At 39.0% G+C, this 26,310-nt stretch overlaps 1 protein-coding gene across 1 annotated transcript in view; it reads left to right on the top strand.

The window, feature by feature from the left end:
* Positions 1-26,310, top strand: part of PKHD1 (PKHD1 ciliary IPT domain containing fibrocystin/polyductin) — a 629,203-nt gene that overhangs the window by 224,767 nt on the left and 378,126 nt on the right. Inside the window, 3 exon segments of the mRNA XM_021937365.2 lie at positions 6,023-6,218; positions 17,711-17,776; positions 23,235-23,363. Of these exon segments, the coding sequence (XP_021793057.2) occupies positions 6,023-6,218; positions 17,711-17,776; positions 23,235-23,363 (391 nt within the window).

Raw genomic sequence — 26,310 nt, 5'->3', positions numbered from 1 at the left:
GGCACAGAACTGGATAGAGGATCAAATGGATGAACTGACAGAAGTAGGCTTCAAAAGATAGGTAATAAAAAACTATAATGCGCTAAAGGAGCATGCTCTAACCCAATGCAAAGAAGCTAAGAACCTGGAATTGCTAACTAGAATATCCAGTTTAGAGAGGAATATAAATGACCTGATGGAGCCAAAAAACACAGCACGAGAATGTTGTGAAGCATACACAAGTATCAACAGCCAAAAAGACTAAGTGAAAGAAAGGATATCAGAGTTTGAAGACCACCTCACTGATATAAGACATGCAGATAAGAAAAAAGAATGTAAAGGAATGAACAAGGCTCCAAGAAATATGGAATTTCATAAAAAGACTGACCCTGTGATTGATTGGAGTACCAGAAGGAGACAGGGAGAATGGAAAAAAGCTGGAAAACATACTTCTGGATGTTATCCAGGAGAACTTCCCCAATCTAACAAGACAGGCCAACATGCAAATTCAGGAAATACAGAGAATACCATTGAGATACTCCATAAGAAGACCAATCCCAACTCCATGAGAAGACCAACACATAATTATCAGATTCTCCAAGGTCGAAATGAAGGAAAAACTGTTAAAGGCAGTCAGAGAGAAAGGCCAGGTCACCTACAAAGGGAAGCCCATCAGACTAACAGCAGACTTCTCGTGAGAAACTATAAGCCAATGGAGATTGGGGTCCAATATTCAACATTCTTAAAGAAAAGAATTTTCAACCTAGAATTTCATATCCAGCCAAACTAAGTTTCATAAGCATAAGAGAAATAAAATCTTTTCCAGACAAGCAAATGCTGAGGGATTTCGTTACCACCAGGCCTGCCCTGCAAGAGCTCCTGAAAGCAGCACTAAACATGGAAAGGAAACACTGGTACCAGCCACTATGAAAACACACCAAAATATAAAGACCAATGACACTACAAAGAAACTGCACATAGTGTGCAAAATAACCAAATTACATCAAGATGACAGGATGAAATTCACACATAACAATACTAACCTTAAATGTAAATGGGCTAAATGCCCCAATTAAAAGACATAGATTGGCAAATTGGATAAGGAGTCAGGCACCCATTGGTGTGCTGTATTCAGGAGACCCCTCTTATGTGCAAAGACACACACAGGCTCAAAACAAAGGAATGGAGGAAAACTTACCAAGCAAATAGAAAGAAAAAAAAAAAAAAGCAAAAAAAAAAAAAAAAAAAAAAAAAAGCAAGGGTTGCAATCCTAGTCGCTGATTAAACAGACTTTAACAAACAAAGATCAAAAAAGACAAAGAAGGGCATTACATAATGGTAAAGGTAACAATGCAACAAGAAAACAAGAAGAGCTAACTATTCTAAATATACATACACCCAATACAGGAGCGCCCAGATTCATAAAACAAGTTCTAAGAGACCTACAAAGAGACTTAGACTCCCACACAATAATAGTGGGAGACTTTAACACCCCACTGTCAATATTAGACAGATCAATGAGACAGAAAATATACAAGGATATTCAGGACTTGAACTCAGCTATGGATCAAGTGAACCTAGTAAACATCTACAGAACTCTCTATTCCAAATCAGCAGAATATACATTCTTCTCAGAGTCACATGACACTTATTCTAAAATCAACCACATAATTGGAAGTAAAACATTCTTTGGCAAATGCAAAATAACTGAAATAATAACAAACAGTCTCTCAGACCGCAGTACAATCAAATTATAACTCAGGACTAAGAAACTCACTCAAAACCATACAATTTCATGGAAACCGAACAATCTGCTCCTGAATGACTCCTGGGTAAATAATGAAATTAAGACAGAAATAAAGAAGTTCTTTGAAACCAATGAGAACACAGAGAAAATGTATCAGAATCTCTGGGACACAGCTAAAGTAGTGTTAAGAGGGAAATTTGTAGCACGAAATGCCCACATCAGAAAGCTAGAAAGATCTCACATCAATACCCTAACATCACAATTAAAAGAGCTAGAGGGTCAAGAGCAAACTAATCCAAAAGCTAGCAGAAGACGAGAAATAACTAAGATCAGAGAATAATTGAAGGAGATAGAGACAAGAAAAACTCTCCAAAAAAAAAAAAAAAAAATCAATGAATCCAGGAGCTGGTTTTTTGAAAAAATTAACAAAATAGATAGACCGCTAGCTACACTAACAAAGAAGAGAGAAGAGTCAAATAGAAACAATAAAAAAATGATAAAGGGGATATCACCACTGACCCCACAGAAATACAAACTACCATCAGAGAATACTATAACCACGTCTATACAAATAAACTAGAAAAGCTAAGAGAAATGGATAAATTCCTGGATGCACACACCCTACCAAGACTAATCCCGGAAAAAGCTGAATCCCTGAATAGACCAATAAGAAGCCTTGAAATTGAGGCAGTAATTAATAGCCTAATTAAAGCCTACAACCAAAAAAAACCCAGGACTAGATGGATTCACAGCTGAATTCTACCAAAGGTACAAAGAGGAACTGGTACCATTCCTTCTGAAACTATTCCAAACAATTGAAAAGGAGGGACTCCTCCTTAATTCATTTTGTGAAGCCAGCATCATTCTGATACCAAAACTGGGAAGAGATACAGTGAAAAAAAAAAAAAAAAAAAATTCAGGCCAGTATCCCTGATGAACATCAATGTGAAAATGCTCAACAAAATACTGACAAACCAAATCCAGCAACACATCAAAAAATTTATCCACCATTATCAAGTCAGCTTCATCCCTGGGATGCAAGGCTGGTTCAACATACACAAATCAATAAACATAATCCATCACATAAACAGAACCAAAGACAAAAACCACTTGATTATTTCAATAGATGCAGAAAAGGCCTTTGATAAAATTCAACATCCCTTTATGTTAAAAACTCAGTAAGCTAGGTATTGATGGAACATATCTCAAAGTAATAAGAGCTATTTATGACAAATCCACAACCAATGTCGTATTGAATGGGCAAAAGCTAGAAGCATTCCCTTTGAAAACCAGTGCAAGACAAGGATGCCCTGTCTCACCAGTCTTATTCAACATAATATTGGAAGTTCTGGCTGGGTAATCAGGCAAGAGAAAGAAATAAAGGGCATTCAAATAAGAAGAGAGGAAGTCAAATTGTCTTTCTTTGCAGACAACATGATTTTATGTTTAGAAAACCCTGTCATCTCAGCCGAAAACTTCTTGAACTGATAAGCAACTTCAGCCTCAAAGTCTCAGGATACCAAATGAATGTTCAGAAATCACAAGCATTCCTTTACACCAACAATAGTCAAGCAGAGAGACAAATTGTGAATGAACTCCTATTCACAATTGCTACAAAGAGAATAAAATACTACCTATGAATACAGCTAACAAGCAGTGTGAAGAACCTCTTTAAGGAGAACTATAAACCACCACTCAAGGAAATAAGAGAGGACACAAACAAATGGAAAAGCATTCCATGTTCATGGATAGGAATAATCATTGTCGTGAAAATGGCTATACTGCCCAAAGTAATTTACAGATTCAAATACTATTCCCATCAAACTACCACTGACATTCTTCAAAGAATTAGAAAAAATTGTTTTAAATTTCACATAGAATCAAAGAAGATCCCGTATAGCCACGACAATCCTAAGCAAAAGAACAAAGCTGGAGACATCACGCTACCTGACTTCAAACTATACTACCAGGCTACAGTAACCAAAACAGCATGGTACTGGTACCAAAACAGACATATAGACTGATGGAGTAGAAGAGAGACTTCAGAAGTAACACCACACATCTAAAACCATCAGATCTTCGACAAACCTCACAAAAACAAGCAATGGGGAAAGGATCTCTTTTTCAGTAAATGGTGCTGGGAAAACTGGCTAGCCCTATGCAGAAAGCTGAAACGGAACCTCTTCCTTACGCCCTATACAAAACTTAACTCAAGATAGATTAAAGACTTACATGAAAAACTCAAAACCATAAAAACCCTAGAAGAAAACCTAGGCAATACCATCCAGGCTATAGGCATGGACAAAGACTTTATGACAAAAATGCCAAAAGCAATTGCAACAAAAGCAAAAATTGACAAATGGGATCTAATTAAATGAAAGAGCTTCTGCACAGTGAAAGAAACTGTCATCAGAGTGAATAAACAACCTACAGAATGGGAGAACATTTCTGCAATCTACCTATCTGGCAAAAGTCTAATATCCAGAATTTACAAGGAACTTAAACATAATTACAAGAAAAAGACAGACAACCCCATCAAAAAGTGGGCAAAGGATATGAACAGACACTTCTCCAAAGAAGACATTTACGCAGCCAACAAATATGAAAAAAAGCTCAACATCACTGATCATCAGAGAAATGCAAATCAAAACCTCTATGAGATACCATCTCATGCTAGTCAGAATGGCAATTATTAAAAAGTCAGGAAACAATGGAAACTGGTGAGGCTGCAGAGAAATAGGAATGCTTTTATACTGTTGGTGGGAATGTAAATTAGTTCAACCATTTGTGGAAGACAGTATGGCGATTCCTCAAGGACCTAGAACCAGAAATACCATTTGACCCAGCAATGCCATTACTGGGTTTGTACCCAAAGGATTATAAATTAGTCTACTGTAAAGACACCTGCACATGTATGTTTATTGCAGCGCTACTTACAATAGCAAAGACATGGAAAATGCCCATCAATGATAGACTGGATAAAGAAAATGTGATACATACATATCATGGAATACTATGCAGTCATAAAAAGGAATGAGATCATGTCCTTTTCAGGAACATGGATGAAACTGGAAGCCATCATCCTCAGCAAACTAACACGGGAACAGAAAACCAAAAATCACATGTTCTCACTCGTAAGTGGGAGTTGAACACTGAGAACACAGGGACACAGAGAGGGGAACAACACTCACCAGGGCCTGTTGTGGGGTAGGAGGTGAGGGGAGGGAACTTAGAGGATGGGTCAATAGGTGCAGCAAACCACCATGGCACATGTATACCTGTGTAAAAACCTGCACGTTCTGTACCTGTATCGTGTTTTTTGTTTTTTTTTTTTAAAGAAATAAAGAAAAAAAAAAAAAGAAATGGCCGTGAGGAAAGTGAATACATTTTTCTATATTTTTAAATAGCAATCCGGTGAAATTACCTAAGCTTCTTTTCATACTTTTAACACATGTATTTCTTCCTATCTTATCATACACATTCTCGCTAACAGTCGTGAGAGCCTATCTTAGGGAGACAGAAGCCCTGCCATAGTTACGAGGAATTCAGAACAGAATCACTTTTGATCTTCTCTCCATGGCTTTCAGAAACGATGCATGCCTCTCTTTTCTTGCCTTGAGATTCCCATGAGAGCATTCTGGAGAATTTTCATGCAGTGAAAACAGTAGGATGTGCCTCTGGAGGTAGTTACCCTAGGTTTATGTCCTGACACAGCACTCTTCTGCTTTGTGATATGGGACAAGCTACTGGACCTCTGCCTGCCTCAGTTTCCTCAACTGTAAAAATGGGACAGTAAGAGTAACAATGACGGGGGTGCCTTTCGAGGACTGAATAGTGCTGATTGCATAGTAAATGCTCCCACAATGTTAGCTATTACTGTGATAAATGGATGACATGCCTATTATTGCCTGTCCCTTCAAGTCGTGGGAAAAGCTGGAAAGGAATTCTAGACCTGGCCTTGTCTCTTCTAGCTGTTTGACCTGAGACAAGTCAATTCGCATGTCTGGGCCTTGGCTTTCTCCTCTGTTAATTGAGATTGTTAAACGAGATGAACCTTATGGCATCTTTCGGTCTTCATAGTCTGATTTCGTAGCTCTAGTTATGAATTTTTTATGAAGTAGATTTAAGTAGGCCCATTTCCCACAAGAAAAGTACAATCTGGGTCTAAACTGTATGATTTCTAAACTACTCCATCTGCGTTCTTTGTAGTTGTTTTGGCAGGGGGGTGTGGTGGAGTAGGTGGAATGATGGGGTTCCTTACTAAATGAGCATATTGTGTTTTTCTTTCGCTTCAAGTACTCAGCAACCTTTGACAACTTTGCTCCTGGTAATTACCTACTGCTGGTGCACACAGATTTGCCGCCTTACCCTGACATCCTCCTAAGATGTGGGAGTCGAGTGGGTCTGTCTTTTCCGTTTCTTCCATCACCAGGCCAGAACCAAGGCTGTGACTGGTTCTTCAATAGTCAGTTGAGGCAACTCACCTACCTGGGTAAGTATCCAGTTGGATGAATGTTTTGAGAGCACGTAGTCAGAAATCGCCAATCACCCTTCAATTCCAGACATTTGTACTGTGAAGTGCTGAGGAACTGAAAGGGACAGCTGTGTGTTATGGTTGGGTGAGTGTGCACTGAAGTCCGATTGCCTGGATTTAAATCCCAGGTCCAACACTCACCAGCTAGAGCATACACAGAGCCTCTCTAAGGCTCAGCCTCCTCCTCGATTAAAGAAGTATGACCATAGGGCCTACCTCAAAGGATAGGAAATAAAATAAAGAATAACATGTAAAATTCTTGAGCAGAAGGCCTAGCCCACAAAAAATGCTTACTAGACATTGGTAGTTATTATTAATAATATCTTTAATTCGTATTAGGGCAGTGTCATATTTGTTTATAGTGAAACAACTGCACATGTAAAGATGGATGCCTGTGCTTTAGTCCAGGAGTTTGAGACCAGCCAGGGCAGCAAAGCAAGACCCCATCTCCCAAAATAAATAAATAAATAAATAAATAAAAATAGCTGGGTATGGTGGCATGTGCCTGTGGTCGCAGCTACTTGGGAGGCTAAGGTGGGAGGATCAATTGAGGCCAGGAGTTTGAGACCAGCCTAGGCAACAGAGTGAGACCTAATCTCTACAAAAACGTTAAATAAATTAGTTGGGTGTGGTGGTGCATGCCTGTAGTCTTAGTTACTTGGTAGGCTGAGGTGGGAGGATAGCTTGAGCCCAGGAAGTCAAGCCTGTAGTGAGCCATGAGCATGCCACTGCACGTCAGCCTGGGCAACAGATTGAGACCCCATCTCAAAAAAAAAAAAAAAAAAAAAAGAAAAAAGAAAAAAATTACAAAATGGATGGCTGATTATGACCATTGATATGAGGAACAGTAGAGAGTCCCAGGTAGACAGTACCAATGCAGAGAGAGAGACTGAATTAAGACAGAAGTTTACGTAGAAGGTGAGAAGGAAAACTTTTGATGAGAATCTGAGGTCAGGAAGATGAGTAGCATGGAGGGCTGATATAAGCACCAGGGTTGGGCTGTGTCTGTTTTATGTCAAGATTAACATGAGGATGAAGGAATCAGGAACCCTGCTGTGACTGCAGAGTCACAGAGGCCAAAGGTTTTGCCTTATCTTCTTACTGTGCATGTTTCACAAGATGCCAGTGTGAGAGTCAGGACCATCCACTTTTTTGATTTCCTGGAGTTTATTTCATACTCTTTTTCTATACCATGTCAGCATTGGTCACTCTGAGCACCATGGTACCTGCTTGTTCCAATCTCAGCTCACTATGAGGCCACTTCTTACATTAAAAAGGAGAATCTGGCTAAATAGGTCTCAAGAGTGACAATTTTGTTTTAAATTGCTCTTAGTAGATTCTGGTCAAATCCAGAGAATCTTATTAGCTAACAAGTTCTAGGCCCTGCCACAAGCCCAAGGTGACCATGGATTTAGAGGGCAAGGCAATGATCCCGAGTCCATGCCTTGCCTCTCTCACTTGTGCCTAACCATGTCAAGTGAGTCTGACCTACAGGCGAGCCCCAGAACTGTTAAATTTTAATAGCATCAGAGAGGAGAGTCTGGTGCTCCCTTGGTATTTTTTTATGTCTTTGACAAAATGATTGTTGTATATTTTATTTGCACTGAATTGTACCATTCAAATTTTATTTCTGATTTGATCCATTCATAAATGTAACCTAAAACTATAAAAACTTGAGATGGACAGAGATTTCTGAGATTTTTTATCACTTCAGCTAAATACAGCCATAAATAAGAGTAAATAGTTGCCATTAACTTTATGGCTATTCACTTGATATGTATTCTGGAACAAAATTTTAATTTGAATTGCTCTCTTTCCATTACTTAGCCTGCTTCTGAAGAGGCTGTCTTGTCCATAGGTCATATTCTGTTCATGAACTGCAAAATAATTTGAATACTCAAATAAGCTAAGCATAATAAAAACCATTCATGGTAGAAAGAGAAAAAAATCAAATCATGCAGCTATAGATTTTCTTCCCTTATGATAGCATTATTAATTGAATTAATAGCAAGTTGTACGATTATATATACACATATGATATAAATGCACATCTGTGTAAATAGCTGTGTGAATCTACATGTGTGCTTATATGTAGATGTACATGCGTATCTGTGCATATGTATGATGTAAATGAATGTCTTAGTATAAAACATTTCCATTAGGGAGATAGCCTTTATTAATTTTTAAAAATTATTCGTATTGGAATATCCTAGTATCTCCTCCTTCGAATATGAGTTGGAAAAGGAATAAGAAGTCACAGAGGATTTGTTGAATGTTTAATAAACTTGGAGACTCTTGCTTCTTGAAGGGATTCCCCATAGGAGCTTTTATGGTCATTGGTGCCTCCTTTATCCTGTGAGTGTATGGAGTAGATACTTGACTAGAGCCACTTCTATTCTCATTTCTGGGCTGTCACAGTGACAGTATGAGGACTCAGGAGGAACTGAGGCTCACCCTGCTCCTCCATGGCAGTGCGCCATGTGGCTCTACTGGGTTGTGTAAATGTAGCTGTAATTTTGGATGTCATCTGTGTAAAGTTTATAAGATCTTTAGCAAGGTGGTGATTAGGCTTCCATGTTTTCCATATACCTGACTGCATTTCCCAGTGCCATAATGGTAGTTGCTGTTGTTGGTACCCAAGCAAGAGCCCAAGAAGTACAGTTTCAGTTCTGTGTCGTGCATTTTATGTATTGATTAGATTGTAACTTTCACTTAATTGTTTTTTTGAGACCATTTGACTTTATAGAACCATGACTGGGATAATTTACATAAAATACATTTAATTTATGCAGATAGTATAAGTCAAGACCACATAGTCTATGTGGACATATTCCTGGGATGAAAAGCATGGGAAATGTATGTATACAGAAGTTTATTTTATTGTAGGGAAGCTGCTTGATCTCTATCACGGCCACAGAATTCCATGTTAGATTTTTTTCGAGGGGTGTGGCTCCTCTTCTTGGCTGGCATTTCATTCAGCGTGCTGCTTCACTGACAATTGACTGAATTTTCATTCACTGGTTGACCACTTCTAAGTGGGCCATCATTTGTATTGTTTTAACCACATCCCCCAGGATAGGAAGCTTTAGAAAAAATCGCAATTATCTTCATTTCCTCTGTTTGGCTGCTGCATGCATGATTTAAGATACCTGACTCATCTTTGACCCAGCTGAGAGTGGAAAAAACCTGAACCCAGGCATTCTAGCTCCTGGCTGTGGATCTCTCCACTAGAGTGTGCTGCCCACTAAATAATCGTGGATCACTGACCAGAAAGGATGGCGGGGGTGCTAGGCAGGGTTGTGGGAGAACGCTTCTCAAGGATTCCCAGTGACAAAGAAAAAAATCCTACAGATACAGTATGTTTTGACCCTTGCATTTTTCTTTTCTACCAAGGCAAGTTTTGCCTTTGTTCAGCAAACATCTTCACGGAGTGCAGTTTTTTTTTGGAAAGCGCATGGCCAGCGCTTGCGGCTTAGGGTTTTAATCAGTGGCTGGCTGGTTATTTTACCTGGGGCATGGCGTTATAATTGCTCCATGCCTCAGTGGCTTTATTTACACAGCAAGGTTAAGAAAATACTTACTTGTCTCTTGGAATTGCGGCACAAAACACCCAAATATATTCAAGTGTGGTAGTGTGCCATGTTACTTCACAAACATTTTCCTGACAGACTATTTCTCTAGACGTTTTCTTTCTTTAGAAGATTAATAATATCATGTGTCATGAGCTCAGTGTATATGTTATAACTTTTCTGAAAGGGTCTCCCTCTATTTTCTTTAAGTAGATTTTTGTGAGATAAATGAGATTCACAATAATATGACATATATGATATACTGTTCCCGTGACTGAAATCTGATGCCACTTAAGCAATTGCTAGCCACAGAATAAGATAACCTCACTCATTGAAAAAGATCTGTTAGGGAGATTGGTTCATGTTGCCTTTCTAAAGCCACTGAGAATTTTGCCCAAGGAGCTACTTACAAAACAGACCACAAATGAAGTACCTTGTGTGCGCTATTGTTTGTGTTAGGATGCTGCAGGAGCAATATTTGATGGGATAAACTATTATGAATATAATGAACTATTATTGCGCATCCCAACTGTAACTTCTATGCCATGCTTGGGAATGGGTATGACTGTAGAACAAGTGTTCTTTTATATTTGCGAAGTTGGGAGAAAAATCCAGCAAGCCCATTTTTCCCTTCATGTGATCTGATGCACTGACTGCTCATGTCTCTGCCTTACAGAGCCAGTTTCCCACTGCCTCTTCTTTCCCTGCTGTTTTTTTCCAAGGATGTTTCAGTTCATGGTGAACTATTTTTATTTTTTAGTTACATTAATGCTATGAAATAATTAGTCAGCTAATTAATCTGGTTTACAAGCTTTGTAGGATTCTTCAGCTGTCAGTCAGGCCCAGGCCTGAGGCCTACATCGAGTCTCAGCTCTCTTGCCCATGTGATTCCTGTTGCCATGGCTACTGGCTACATCTGCTGACACCCCACTCTCTATTTATTGCTTAATTAAGAATTTCACGCTCAGCCCTTATCTGCCTCTAAGAACAAGCGCACACTGTTAAGAAATTCCAAATTTAGGCCCAGGCACAAGGAAAGCCTTTCTTATGGGCTTGGCTGTATGGAGCCTCTCTAACGATCCTCTCGGCATCCCAGCCGCCACCCTTCAATCAAAAATCATTAAATGGGGCAGAGATAATGAGCATGTAGCATATCAAAAGAAGGATGTTTGCTTGGTCCAAAGGAGGAAAAGCTGCTCGACCCCATGCTCAGCTCCACTTCAAAGGCAGAGGAGACCTCTCAACACTGGGGCCTGATAATGCCTCATTTGTTCTTGGCTTGACTTATGCAAAAGGTCTGGTATGTCAGAGTCCAATCTCACAGACGTGGGTTTCCCCCACCTCTTGCCTCCACCTCCACCAGCCCCCACCCCGGCCTTCCGCACACTCCTGTGTCAGCACTTAGGCAGCTGGGTCCCCCAAAGCATCAGAGGGAGCGTATAATCACTGACTCTCAACTCACAATGGCCACTTGTAGGGGGGTGGCCAGGAGGAGGTCTTCATCACAATAGGAACACAATTATTGCAGCTGCTAGGGAGGGCTATGCTTCTTCCTGTAGAAATAGAATAGGACTTGCCCAAAACAGGAGGAGAAGATTGGAGGGAGGTGCGGGGGAGGTTGAGAGGGGTGGAGAAAACAATCTTGAGTTGATTATTCATAATCTGACTCTTGGAAGCCCGATGCAGAGCCAGTGGGGTTCCAGCAGCTGCTCGCACACAGCCTTCTTCTAATAATTGTACATTCTGTCAGGGGTCAACTTACTTTTGACCCTGTCCTTTTATATTGGTAAAAGGCTGTTTAGGGCAAACTGTTGGGTTGTGGCAGGGTGCATTAAACACTCACAGCCCCTTCCCCTAGCTTGATCTCCCTCCCGACCAGCAGCCGGTGATAAATTCATATCAGATGCTGCGCCATTCACAGTTGCCCTCCCGAGTTCACACAGCCCCCACTCATGCCACAGAGGTGCAGCCGAGCTGGGACGTTGTGTGAGGCGGCAGCTGAGAAGGTCTGCCTGTGAGGCTGAGGCTCCTGCTGCACCACCACCTTATGATCTGACTGAGAAAAAAAGGACATGTCTAGCCAGGCTGGCCAACACTTGTGTCCAAGTGTCCCCCTCACCATGAATAAAGGGCACGAGGGCCGTGCATGGAAAGGCAGATGGACTTTATTGTGTGTGCCAAGTTGCCTAGAAGAACTCAGGTCTGTCTCATCACACAGATGGGTCAGAAAAGATGCTGTTAACTTGGGAGATCCTAAAAAATCAGGAGTGCTTTCCTGGGTTTAAGCCTAGGCTCCTGATCCTGTCTACCACTGCCCAGGTTTCCTTTCCTCAATGCAACAAGGGCCCTGGAGTCAAGCAGGCTGCTTGCATAGATCTTCTCTTCTTCAGCTAGTCTAGAAGACTCCCTGCAAATCCTGGAGAAAGAATTCCTTTAGGATCTAAGGAGGAGAGTGGAGTCAACTGGCTCCCCTGACCTCTTCGGGAAGACTTTGTAGGCAGAGCAGAATCAGGATCTTTTCGCAACTCTGCAGCCATTCCCATGCTGAGCCCCTCTAAGGCAATCCACAGCATTCTAGTTAATAAACTAATTTACATTCTTATGAAAAACTCATTCCCAAAGATCCCCATGGATTTTTACCAGTAATGTAGAGAACTGACTTCAGGGAACTGCTCTAACCTTTATGGCAAAAATACAGGTAACGGAACAGAGGCTGGGGATGTGAAAAAGGATTTTGCCTCTTGGTTGGAAACAACTTCTCCAAAAGGAAAAGGCAGGAAGAGAGGGAGAAAAGGAGGAAAGGAAAGGAAAGGAGAGGAGAGGAGAGGAGAGGAAAAGAGGGGAGAGGAGAGGAGAGGAGGGAAGAGGAGAGGAGAGGAGAGGAGAGGAGAGGAGAGAAGAGGAGAGGAGGAGAAAGGAGAGGGAAGGGAAGGAAACTTAGAATCAAATACATCTTTTAGGAATCTCTCAGGTTAAGGAGTTAATTCTCCACAATGCTGAGTTGCTAGCCTTAATTCACACAGGTCTTAGGTGGCACAACCAGTATTCAAACAGCTTTTCTGACTGTAGGTTTGGTGCTTTTTCTAGTATACCATCTTTTCTTTTTTTAAATCTGAGCTTATATACCTAACCTTATAAACCAACTCTTCTTCTTTCAATTTATAAGAAAAAACAATACTTAGTTACACTGTACTTCCTGAACTTTAGATATTTTAGTACCATTTTCATAATTGTGTCATATCCTTATACCTCTTGTCTGATTATTTACTTAATATTTTTCCTAAATCAATTTCTACACTGTCTTATTTTTAAAACCTAACTTTCTTTAGTAATATCCGTGAAATCATGGGTTTAATGGGTTAGTTGTTTTTTCTAAAAATACATTACAATGTATACATACTAAAATGAAACTTTTTATGCCTCTCAAATAACCACTGTGCATTTTACATCTTGGGAATATGATTTGGTCTGTAAGAGTTTGATATAATTGATAAAAATTAAGAATTGTGAAGTAAGGATCTTTTCCATCTGGGTGTCACTCTTCACTTGGTAAGAACACCTGTTCCTGAGAACAAACAATATTTTGAGAGTATAGTATGAGAAAATTTGTTTAGTTCCTTACATTTGTGGGTTTTTTTTGCCTCCTGGGTAAACAGCTGAAATGCTTATTCCCAGGACCCTCCTGAGAAGTTCGGGCTCTGTTGGTCTGTGGCAGGGTCTGGGAAATCACAGATGCCTTCACAGAAGTATGAAAAACATTGCTCTGAGTAAGAATGACAATTGTTATTCTTCTCTGAGTTAATTAAGAAGGTTTAATTGAGCTAACTTTTAGGATTGTGGCTAATGCAGACATATCTGTTGGTGTCTTGATCAAGTTCTTTTCCTTTTGTCCCCCCCAAAATTCATAAGTGAATGATACAGGGATAATAGAAGACTCAAAGGTAATCGCAGGATTTTCATATACTATTTCTGTGAAGGCCTTTAAAGGATCATGTTTTATGAGGGCCAAGATGCTTTCCATGGCTGCCTCTGAGGCTGAAATCAGACAGGAGTGTGGTCCTGCAAATCAAGCTTTAGCTGCCAGAAACTAACTGACAAGCAAGCTTTCTCTGTGGCTAAGCCAAAGAGGTCAGCTTCTGGGGAATGAGGTCAAGTTCACTGAGCAGGACAGGAGGAAGAGCAGGGGTGTGCAGATTTGTGAGTCAGGACAGGGAAAAGATGTGGAGGCAACAGAGGAGGTAACAGAGAGGATGTGGAGGTAATAGGTAAAAATGCAGAGAGAGTCAACAGCTGGCTCAGGAAGACAGAGCTGGAGCTTGGGTCCAGGGCAGACAAAGACAGAAAGAGAAGTCATGAGGTAGAGTGGGATTGCGTGACATTTGCAGATACCGATTGCAGTTGCTATTTTATGTTCTTTCACTATGTAGTCAGTGGCTGGCACACTAGAGAAATGTGGCCTGAATGAGAGGTACTAATATGTGCCTAAACTAAAACGACAACGTGAGAATGAGAATATGAATGAAAGAGTGAAATAGGGAAGGAGTCTGTAATCTACTAAGATTCCATGTTTTTTAAATAAATGGTTTATAATTATTTATTTTTATAATTATAAATAATAATTATAAACCATTTATTTTTAAATAAGTGGGTGCTTATTTCTCCCTCTAAAGTTTCAAGAGAGAATTAGACCTGCTTAGGGAGAGAATTAATTAATTTTTCTCTTTCCTAGAGCCTTAAGTAAGGACAGAATTTATCAGACACAACTCATTAACCTGGTAGGCGCTAGTATCATATCTACTTTAGTAACTCTCTTTTACCAGGAGTCATTTTCTTAGCACATTTTCCTCTTCACCCTAGATGTCTGTGTTTATAGCAAATTTAGATCATATAGCACTCGTCAGAAAAAGTTGGCAATAATTGACCCAAAGACTTTTTTTTTTTGTCTTTTTGAGCATCAGATCTTCTTACAATCTGGGAAGGATCAACTACAATGGGGCTCAATTTATAAACATGGAAGATTAACCATTCTCGTATTACAAATACAAAATCAGAAATCATAAGCACTGAGAAAACATATGTACAATATCACAGCTTGTGGAAGGCTTTTAAACTTTTCCCAATACCTTCATTCTCAAATGATTTTCATCCCTCTTTGTATTTATTCAAATTGGAAATGGCACTTCACATTTACAGTTCTTTATAGAGTCAACACACTTAACAAACTTTAGCAGATCTGGTTAAGTTGCTTACAACTCTGTAATACTACAGCCCATCATGATTGGATACAGCTGTAAAAAGAGTAGAAAGTTAAAGCATATTTCTTGAGCCTTGTTGACTGGCACCTGGAATCATGAACATGCTGTAATGACAGTATTGATAATAGTTAACATTTATGTTCATGATGTGCCAGGCACCGTGCTAAGCATGTTCTGTGGATTATTCTATCTTTTCTTTCCAATAGCCCTATGAGATAGATAGTATGATTATTCCCACTTCTAGATGAAATGAATGAGGTTTAGAAATGGCAAATAACTTGTCAGTGGCCCATGTCTAGGAACCAGAAGAGCTAGAATTCAGATCCAGGCTGTTGGGCTCCAGTACCCACATTCTTCCCACCATTCACTATTGTCTCTCCTGACTATGACCAGAAAATGGTATTTGGGAAGATAGCCCTCTGACTCATACTCATCTGCCCCCAGTGGCATGTATAGGTGGTGGTACAGGAAATCAGACTTCTAATTTTTCCAGCTTTTGTTAACTTTTCTCTATCTGCTCTGATCCTGAAACTACTTCACTTCACTGACTGGCATTCACACACTCAACATTAGTGAGGTGAGCAATAGATTTTCAGTATAGTTTTTAGTTTTGCAATGTCTGTTTTGGGAGGGGGTTCTCCTGGAGGTGGGGACCATTTGTGCATGTGTAGAGGTTTAAGAAAATCAGTCACCACTCAGTCCGGAAGCCACTGGTGCAGTGTAGTGGAAAGAGCTACAGATACAAGATTAAACCTAGGATTTCTAAATTGGCCCATGAAAATGAGGTATCTACATTTCTAGCAATATCTGGTCTCATAAGGTGCATGAGAAAAGTCTGTCTCTCAAAAATTTGAAGACATAGCTAACTATTGATGTAATCTTAAATTATCAGTTGATGCTCAATAAATATTTATTAAATTGAGAACAAGTTTGGGATGAATATCACAGGATGGATTTAGAAGTGCTTTTCAACTTTAGAGAATGCACAAATCAATGTGAACAGAGGTGGATGAGTTAGACCTTATTTTAAGAAAAGGAAATGACACCTTGACTAGTGACTTTACTATTAGTATTAAGTTAGAAAGACGCGTGAAATCAGCAACAGGGTAAAGGAACAGTTTAAGCAAAGTCTTGGAAGTGGTGATAAAGGTAGAACATGTCAAGAGCATGTTGTCATTGCACCTGGTCTCAGCATGTGGCAGTGTAAGGTGAAAGACACAAACTTGTGCTTTACATCCTTAGAAAAATTTTAAAAAGAGAAAATGACCAAAATAAGATTAGAGGAATTGAAGAGGTCTCATCATGGATCTCTTTGGGGATCATTTTCTTTGTAATATTCTGAAGCTTATGTTTTATTTTTATTTTTCATTTTTTAGTTTTTTTTCAAGACAGAGTCTTGCTCTGTCACCCAGGCTGGAGTGCAGTGGCATGATCTTGGCTCACTGCAACCTCCACACTGCAGGGTTCAAGCACTTCTCCTGCCTCAGTTTCCCTAGTAGCTGGGATTACAGGAGTGTACCACTACGCATGGCTAGTTTTTGTATTTTTAGTTGAGACGGGTTTTACTGTGGTGGCCAGGCTGGTCTCGAACTCCTGACCTTAAGTGATCTGCCCACCTCAGCCTCCCAAAGTGCTGGGATTACAGGCATGAGCTACAGTGCCCAGCTGCTTATGTTTTATAATTAGAAAGAATGATCCTCTGTTTATTTCATCTGTGATGGAGGAAAGGGTTTAGGGTTCCAGGAAAACAAAAGTGGAGAGTGTGAGTTTGGCCAGGTCCCCCAGCCTGCAGCCTTCAGCAACATGGAGCCCTCTAGTGGTGGGAGGTGTGGCTCATGTGACAAACAATAAGGCAGAAAGGTAATTAACCAATAAGAGACAAGGTGTGACCGAAAAATGGAGTTTGCGCACCTGATTACTAATTAATCAGGCGTGAGAGCACCTTGTAGATGCATTCACTATTTAATTATAGCAGCCTCTCTTGGCAAAGGAGCATATGTTCCCAGCTTAATCTACTGGTTTATATTGACATCAAATTGTCATTATCAGAAAGAATCAGGCCTTTTGATTATTTCCACTAATTTATTGAACACTTAAAATTAATGAACCCCAGTCCTTTTAAATGTGCTCAGTTGGCTTGGATGATGGGAGGAGGATAGGGGGTGGGGAAAAGGCTTCATTAAAAGGACAATTTGTTTGGATAAAGGTAAAGCAAATACATTTCATGGATGGTCTGAACTCTATTGGTGAAAAACACATGAGTTCTAAAAGCTGAGCCTACAAAATGATGAAGAGAAAAATAGGATATGAGGTATATGCCCTGCTGGACACCATTGGCCTCCAGAGAACATATGGCTAAAGGTTTTGTTTCTGTTTTTGTTTTTCCTAATTATATATGTGCCGGTTCTCTTGGAGACATTTATTACAGTTAAGTTTAATCAAATGAAAGCAATCAAAATCAAATGTTGGAAATCAATTGTTAGATTAACTAACAAGGATTTCATTTTTTGTTTTGAAAATTTAGGCAACTAGAATTTAGCATAAATTCTTTTTTTCTCACATGTAACTATCTTTAATATTAAGATGATCTTTGTATCACATGCAAGTTGTGGCTTTTGGTATGTAGTTTCAGGTGAAGGCCGAGTTCGAGTCATTCTCTGGGTGAAGGAAGGTATGCCCCCAACTATTTCAGGTGAGTATTAACACACCAAATAGAAGTGTCTAGTATAGCAGAATGTCCTCCAGTAGTTCTACAAATTCTACCTTGTCATACTGTTAATAAACAGGCAGATATCAGTCCTAAAGCTTATATGTCTGATAACTCTCTATTGTGTTGCCCTGTAACTAAAATATGTATCTGCATGTCAAAAAATGATATAAAGGTGCATTTATTTTTCAAAACAATGAAAGTAAGAATTGAAACATATTAATAAGCACATTTCATAAATTATGGACCATATGTGCACATAGGACTCCAGATCTGCAGATGGGCTATTAGGCCCCCTCCAAATGGAAAGAAAAATTCAGGGTATCTCTAAACTTTAATTGTTCCTGGTAATTTCAGGAAATCAGGGTAAACAAACCCTCCTCAAAAGTCAGATCATTCTGTGAAATCTTTCTAACTCAAAAAGCCAAATTCTCAAAGACTAAATGTCTCCTAAGCACCTTCTGATGTATTTCATTGTTTGTTTTTGTTTATTCTGAGTCAATTTAACTATGCATTTGCAGGAGGAATAAATCTTTTCAAAGGCAGAGATTTCTTTTAATTTTTAGTGGCATTTTTGTGCTATGTCAGAGCAGAGCCCATGCTAATCAGAAAATGATCTAATTCCTTCATTTAAATTAATAGATAAATGAGGTAAGAGAACTGGACTAAAACTGTAAACAATAATCCTGAAGGTTACTACTCCATATTTATTGGGCTATGAAGAATGTGATTCAAGATTGTTTTCAGAATGTTTTCTGAGCTGCCACACACTTTGTTTTTTATGTTCCTTGTCCTTCATCTCTCTGTGCCTTTAGATGATTCAAAGTGCCTTGTTTATTGAGTGCCTTTTATGCAAGGTGTAGGGGATACTGTGATGAGCAAGATGGAATGGACTTTGACTTTATGGGGTCTTATGATCTCTTGGGGATGTCAGTCAAACTACTAAGTAATCAATTAATACAATTGTTTTAAAATAACTGTTATAAGGAAAAGGATAGTTCTCTCTTCTCTGAAAGTTTCTATGTTCATATTCCTCAAGAAGAGATTTGATTGGTTGTGTCACTGCCTAGTCCGTAGAGGACATACCTCTTGGGGAAGCTCTCATGCCAGGCACCCTTCTGTGGATACTGGACCATCTATGAATGGCCATTCTTGGCTCAACCATCTGTAGTCAGGGTGGTGTCACTCAGCACGTAGTATGATGATTTCTGTACTAAGGATTCTTTGGAAGGACGGCATGGTGTCTAGCATTCAGAGCTTTTTAGAAGGGGTCAGTTTAAGTGGAGATGCTTCAATTACAACTGCTGATAAATAGAAAGCCCATACTTCATAGAGTTGTGTATTTTAACAAAGGTGGAGACCTTACAGGCTATCCTATCCAGTTGCCTCATTTTACAAATGGGGATGTGACGTCCAGAGTCCAGACATTAAACTTAGTCATATCAGTAGTCAGTCATATGAGCCTAGATAAGAACTCAGGTGTCTCAGCTCAGCACAGTGTTCCTTCTGCTATACAATGTAGCCTCTGATGTGTTTACATTGCCTTATTAAGCATAGATTAATTTATGAGTTATATTAAAATCTAGCCAGTTTTCCTACCTCGTATAGTTTGGGACAGAAAACTATTTCAAAACACAAAGAGTTACAGATTTAGTACAATATCATTCATCAGGAAGAAATCTTAAATAACATACTTCCAAGACATTGCCTGATTCTCATGGTATGTAGCATATGTGCTAATGCCAAAATTTAAACATGGTCATGTATTTTGTTTAGTGAGTAGCTCTATGTAAAACAGTAAAATTATTGTAATATCATTTTTTTGCCGAAAATAAGAATGAACGAGTGAATGAGTTAATACATCTATCTGTGTTAACTCATCTATCTGTGTTAACTCATTCATTGCATTGTTTGAATGGGTCAATCCGATGTTTGAATGAGTTAACCATCTATCTACATGTTAACCCATATGAGTATGTAGTATGCACCCATACTAAGTGCACATATTGTCCATGGTCATATGAGAACATCCAGATCATCAGGGATTCTTTTCCTAAATTTTCCCACAGACTTAAGTTTTTGTTCCTTTCTTTGATCTCTGAGATTCAGGCAGCCCTACTCTTGTTCAAAGTTAACTCACCCCTTCGTGCATCTTCCACATTTTCCCCCATCAGCAAAACAACTCATTGTCTTGTGTAGTTAACCTTTCTTTCCTTACTGGCTTCTTCTGTTCAGTGCCTCCCAATTAAAAATAAAACAAAACAAATTTGTGGATATTGAATTTTCCATTAGCAGACGCTGTCCTGCAAACTTCTCAAAAGCCTAGCCTCGTCTTCCTGCAGAGCCATGAAAACCTGGGTTGATGAAGAGCAACGGTGTGGAGGGCAACATTTGGCTCATATATCAGGCTCGAGACCACCTACAATCTTAGCTGCTTGTTGAGTGACAAATTTCTACAGGGAAGCAAGGAGAGGCCTCATCAGGAATGTTGGTCCAGACCAAAATTCATGGGCTGCAGTTTTGAAACTAGTCTAATTTATCTAAAGATTCAGAAGACAGATCAAAGGCTGTGGTTCTCAAATCTTAAGACTGTTCATTCCTCAGTGAGCTTTTTGGATGATCTGACCCAACATCTTTCCTTCCTTACCTCCAGTGCATTCCTCAATCCACTCTGATGTGGTTTCCATCTGAACCACTCAACTGGGACTGCTGTCATCTGGATCACCCATGGCCTGATTGCTAAGTTTAACAGTCACTTGTAATTCTCTCTCTTACCAGAGCTCTACTATTAACAAGGTCACTTGTGCTCTCTGGAGATGCTGTATTACTTAGGATTCCAAGACCTTCCTCTCTTCTGATTTTCCCAGTAGATCTCTGACTGATGCTTCTTTAACTCTTGGAGGCTTCTTTTTCTCTCCACAAATTTGATTGTCAATAGTAGTCATATAGAATCCTAATATTAATTGTATAGAAATCTGATAACTCTGACAGGAGACTGAAACATGTTTTCTTATCCGTTAGTGTTCTTATCTTAAGACAGGATGGTATAGAATAATTAAATTTGTGCATAATAACCTTCCTTCATTAGAATAGCTACCTGAAGGCCTAATTTGTCCAACTAAAGACTGTGTCAGCCCTCTTATAAGCAAGAGTAAAGGTGAAAAAAGTACAGAATATTTGTTTCCATCATCTGTGATATAAAATTGGAGTAACTAAAGATTCCTGGAGCTTGGCATGAAGTTTTAGAGAACAATCGTTGCCTGTTTGAAATATCACTGGAAATGAGGCATCAGAGACATTTTATCTGGACTTTGTGGGGCAAGCTAGGGGTCACCCTCACAAATACCCCTACTCAACCCCCAACTGGGTATTTTGGGTCTAATATTGGGAAGAAGGCAACATTGGGAGAAAACTTAGAAAGGTATTACAGTATTGGAGTTTATGAAATGTTTATAAAGCCTCTTACTGAGTGATCCTTATTCCAAGACATTGCCTTATTCCCAAGGTGTGTGGTATATTTTGTACTAATTAAATTGCCTATGGTTTCTGCTTGACCACAATCTATATACTTTTAGGTTATCCTGGAGCTCTAATTAAACCATGACTACTGAGGAATTGGGTCTGGTAGAAAAAATAACTAAGTGTTCCTCGTGTTTCTGGCATTAGGCATTTTCCCTTTTCACCTTGAAATCCTCTGGAGCTGTTATAACCACCCTTAGAGTTTCAAATACAGCTTCTAGGGCGATGATGCCAAATTCATCTTTGGGCTCAGAGCTCTTCCCATCCTTCCAATTCATATTTTTCCACTGCTTGCTGCATAGCTCCATCTGGAGACCACAAAGATACCCCAAATGCCCTGTGGCACAAACTGTATTCATCCACTTCTTAATAATACCCTTAATGGGTTGGAAGTCTCTGGCCCCTCCACCTTTGTCATCCTTCATACTCTGGCCTCTGTCTATTTTACCAACCTTGTCACTTACCTCTCTTCTAGCCCTGTGGTTCAGCAACACCAAATTTCTTATCATTCCTCCAGTGGACTTCCCATTTTTTGCCTCTGCTCATGCTCATCCTTCTGTCTGCAGTGCAACCCTCTTGCCATATACTCATCACAACCTCCCCTTTACCTGAATAACTTCTAAGCCTTTAAAATGCAGCTGAGATTCTACTTCCCTCAGGAAGCTTCTCCTGGCAAAATCTTGCTTCCTTTCATTATCAGGTACCATTAAAAAGAACTCCTCTCAGTGCCTGTGTAGAGTTTTTATCCTCTTAATACTGACATAACACTATCAGTTCCTTGGAGGCAAGGGTGACATTTTATTTCTTTTTGTATCCCTCCTTTTCAAGGGCAGGTCTGATAGAGAAGGTGCTCACTATTTATGTTGTAAAATTAGCAAATCATGGACATGATTCCTTCCCTCCCCTCAAAAGAGGAGGCCTTTTCATTCTACTCTTTTGAGGCAATCTCTCTGCCCTTTTGACTCTGCACCAGTAATCATGTCCCAGAAAAGAACAAGTAGATATGGTTCAGCATGGTGTTGTGCGTGATGTGATATTGGATAGTTCCCACTGGAAATTATTAGATTTACATTTCAATTATGCGATGAAGATACTAGTAGAATGGTTGAATAGAAAATGCCATTTGATCATCAAAGGCAGAATCAATAGAAACTGGTTTGAATGTATGATCTGTCTGTAAGTTACTGCCCTGAGAAGTTTTTAGATTATTACCCTGCCTTTAATATGTACGGAGAGCTGTGGAAAGAACATAACCTTTGACTCAGTCATTCCATTGAGGAATGTATTTGAAGAAGATAATCAGGATTATTGAGAGATTTGCATAGAGACAGTTAACACTGCATTATTTACAATTTAACAAAGTAAAAAGAGTCTAATGTCAGACAATAGGAATTAAGTAAATTACAGATTTAAAAAATATGATATGTAGCCACTAAAATTATGTTTACAAGGCATTTAAATAATATGATAAAATGCATAGGAAAATAGGCTAAGCTAAGAAAAATTCAAACTGGGTGTAAAAAATAAGAACAGGATTTGATATAATCTCAATTATGTAAAAATTCTGAGAAATTCTGGAAGGAAATAGAAATAAAAGGTAGTTATTGCAAGGTAGTGAGATTATAGGCAATTATTACCTTTCTTTATTTGCATTTTCTAAATATTTCATGATAAGCATGCCATATTATAAGGCAAAACACAAATGTATAATAACAAAAGTGGGATATTTTTCAGAAGTGAAGGTAATCTAAGGATTGAATAATTACTTGCTTTTTAGCTGATAAATATTTGTACAGAAACTTATAAAATGTTAAAAGACAACTTCTTTGGGAGGTGAAAATACCACTAGCATCCTAAAATAAGGATAGTATTTGGAAGTTTTCACAATGAATTAGATTTTCAAAATTTTTTTTTTATTTTCTAGCTTCTACCTCTGCACCTGAATCAGCTTTAAAATGGTCCCTCCCTGAAACATGGCAAGGTGTTGAAGAAGGCTGGGGAGGATACAACAATACCCTTCCAGGCCCTGGGGATGACGTTCTCATTTTACCCAGTGAGTAAAATAACCCAGGAGATGAATCACAGACAGGCTGAACCCAGCCAGATCTTATTATGTTTCATTTATATTGTACAACACAGTAACGAGTATGGAAATAAGTAGGCACTTATGTTGTTTCATTCTTCCTCTTTTTTGGGGGGTTAATGTAGGAGAGCAATTTCATAGACCAGTGAAATCCCCCAACGTTAACCTAGCATATCTTCATTAAAAGTGGAATAAGTACTTGTGATGCTGAAAGGAGTTAAAATAATCCACTAGCTGGTTAATTTTCTTCATGTGTCAGAGAATGGATTTACAGGTCAGAGAATGGATTTACAGGTTCTAGTATCCTTAAGTTGGAAAGACACAGAGGGTATGGAAGAGAACAATTTATTAATGTGTTCTGGTGGTTTGCCTTTGTGAATTTTGAAACACAGGACTGAGGAAAAATGTCAAGCTCTTCGGTTGCTATGAATTTTCAAAATTGCAGAAAAAGTAGGTTAATAAAATAGAAAAATATCTATCTATGTATCTATTCATCTATCTATCTAGACCTATCTTCTAGTATACACATATATTTTTAAAAAGATGATTTCTTAGATATACAGAAACACACAGTCATACTTACAAAATTCTTCTTATTTAAAAGAGAGTTTTCAAAAGTTCCAGAATATCTTCCTAGCCTGAGAAGAAAATGTTTTTCATAGGACAATTATATTTTCCCCCAAAGACCTAATTACATTTATGGTTTAATTTGAACCTCTTAAGATAATAGTGAATAAAAGAAGATCTGTAATGGAAGAACATTTAACCATCTGTGAAGTAATAATAATGATAATGTCAAACATTTACTGAGAACTAACAATGTGCTGGAAACTGTTTTCCATGTACCAACTAATTTAATCCTTACAATAACCTTATGAAATAAGTAACATTATTATCCCCATTTTTACAGATGGAGAAGCAGAGGCCTATGGCAATTAAGTCACTTGTTCGGGGCCCCATGGTTTGCAATTAGGCAGAGTCAGAATTTGAACCCAAGCAGTCTTTCCTCCAGTCCTCATCTTGAACCAATAAAGCACATTCCCTTTCTAAAATGACTACGAGTAAAATAAGAGGGTCACTGTATTCTTTGCTTTATTTGTGTGGCAGAATGAAGGAAGAATGAAACAAGATATACAAGCCACCTTCTTCCCATTGGTGGTGTGTTTGTGTGACTGTGCCCAGCGACACAAGGGACAGGCGTGAGTGGGCTGACCAGTACAAACGTAATTATTATTATTATCATCCAGCTTCCCCATCAACCACCTCTCTTCAATGGAGGATGTAACTTTTTGAATAAACAAGCTTGTGAGTCATTCCTATATGAAAAGGAAAAATCTGTTCTGTCTCAGCCATGTCTTTGATTAATCTAGCCAGCGGATTCGCCCTGGGCTATGGTTTTTTCCTACTAAGCAAGCTGCTTCCCCCACCCCATGCAGGAAGCAAGAGAAGCTTTTGAAGGTTGCCAAGCTTTTAGTATCCTTTGGGGTTTTTATGCTGAGCAAGGAGCCATCTTGGCCATCTTGCTTGGCCCTGCAGTTGACTGTGTCCACTGTGTGCCCTGGGTCCCGGGATCCCTGGCTTTCTCCACTATCCTTCATTCCTTTGTCTATGGTCAGCTCATAATAACATAGTATGGGCCTGAATTCTCCGTGACACTGCTCTTAAATAGCACAAATCAATGCTGGGTGGGGGAAAGGAGGTGGGGCACAGACATTGGATGTAGAGAGGACTTTCCAGTTGACCTTTCAGTGTTATTGTGAGAATCAGAAAAGTTAAGATTTTTAAAATATACACGGTTATTTTTCATTATTTCTAGCTTTCACATGAAAAGTCAGGTGAGTGAAAAACAGTTGTGTAGTATATAAAAAATAAAATCCTTGCTCATTGCCCCTCTACTGCTCATTGCTCCTCTCCTGTTCTCTAATAACCCCTCTTGTATCTCCAACAAATGACCTGTGATTGATGAGCAATTGAATCCATTGTACCACTCCGATTGGGGTCTTATGCAGGAGCTGCTCTGCCTTACTCTTCCCTTCTGATTTTTGACAGACTGATATTTTGACCACTGATGGGTCTCTGGATTGAATCTAACTTTGTTTTCTGCTTGTGGTTTTGTCTGTCTCTGAACTCTTCACCTTTTCCTGGCTCCCCTTGTTTCTTTCATTCCTAGCCTTCTGTAAATCAAATAAATTTGTCCACCTGACTGTGGCGCAAAGTAGACGTTCAGTAAGCATCGTTTGAATGAAGTGCATGAACTCATTGCTCCCATCCATAATTCAATAGCAGAAATAAATCTTTGGGTTTGACAGGATTGACACATACCACTCTAAGATTTTCAGTCTGGAAAATAATGTCTTCTCCTTGGAACAGATTCCTAAGAATTATGAAAGGATTTTCATGATGATAGTAATGATAGTGATAGTAGCAACTATAACTTGAGTGCTTGGTGTGTGACATGCACTATACTAAGTATTTTACAAGGATTTTTTTTTTTTATATAATTCTCACAACTACTCTATAAGTGGATTCTGTTATTATCCCTGTTTTTACAGATGAAAAATCTAGGATGCAGAGAGGGTAACCTGCTCAAGGTTTACCCAGCTAATAAGTAAAGAAGCTGGGCAGAAAATCAGAGAATTTAAATCGGGAGTTCTAACTCTTCATTATATCTTTCTTTTTTCAAAAAAACTTGCCATCCATACCTGCTCTGATATCTCCAAATTAGGCTATATATTATATTGAATTTATGCCCCTCTCTTTACCATCCACGTTCTTCCCTTAACTTGAAATAAAACAAAAATAAAATAAAAAACTACTATTTGTTGAGTATCTACTGTACGTCAGATACACTACTTGGGGCATTTAATCTTATCACACATGCTTGGAAAAACTGGAGATACTTCCCAAAGAGGTATTC

The sequence above is a fragment of the Papio anubis genome, chromosome 6 (assembly GCF_008728515.1).
Source record: "Papio anubis isolate 15944 chromosome 6, Panubis1.0, whole genome shotgun sequence".
In the NCBI taxonomy this organism is placed as follows: Eukaryota; Metazoa; Chordata; class Mammalia; order Primates; family Cercopithecidae; genus Papio; species Papio anubis.
This window is presented reverse-complemented; position numbering and strand designations above follow the sequence as displayed.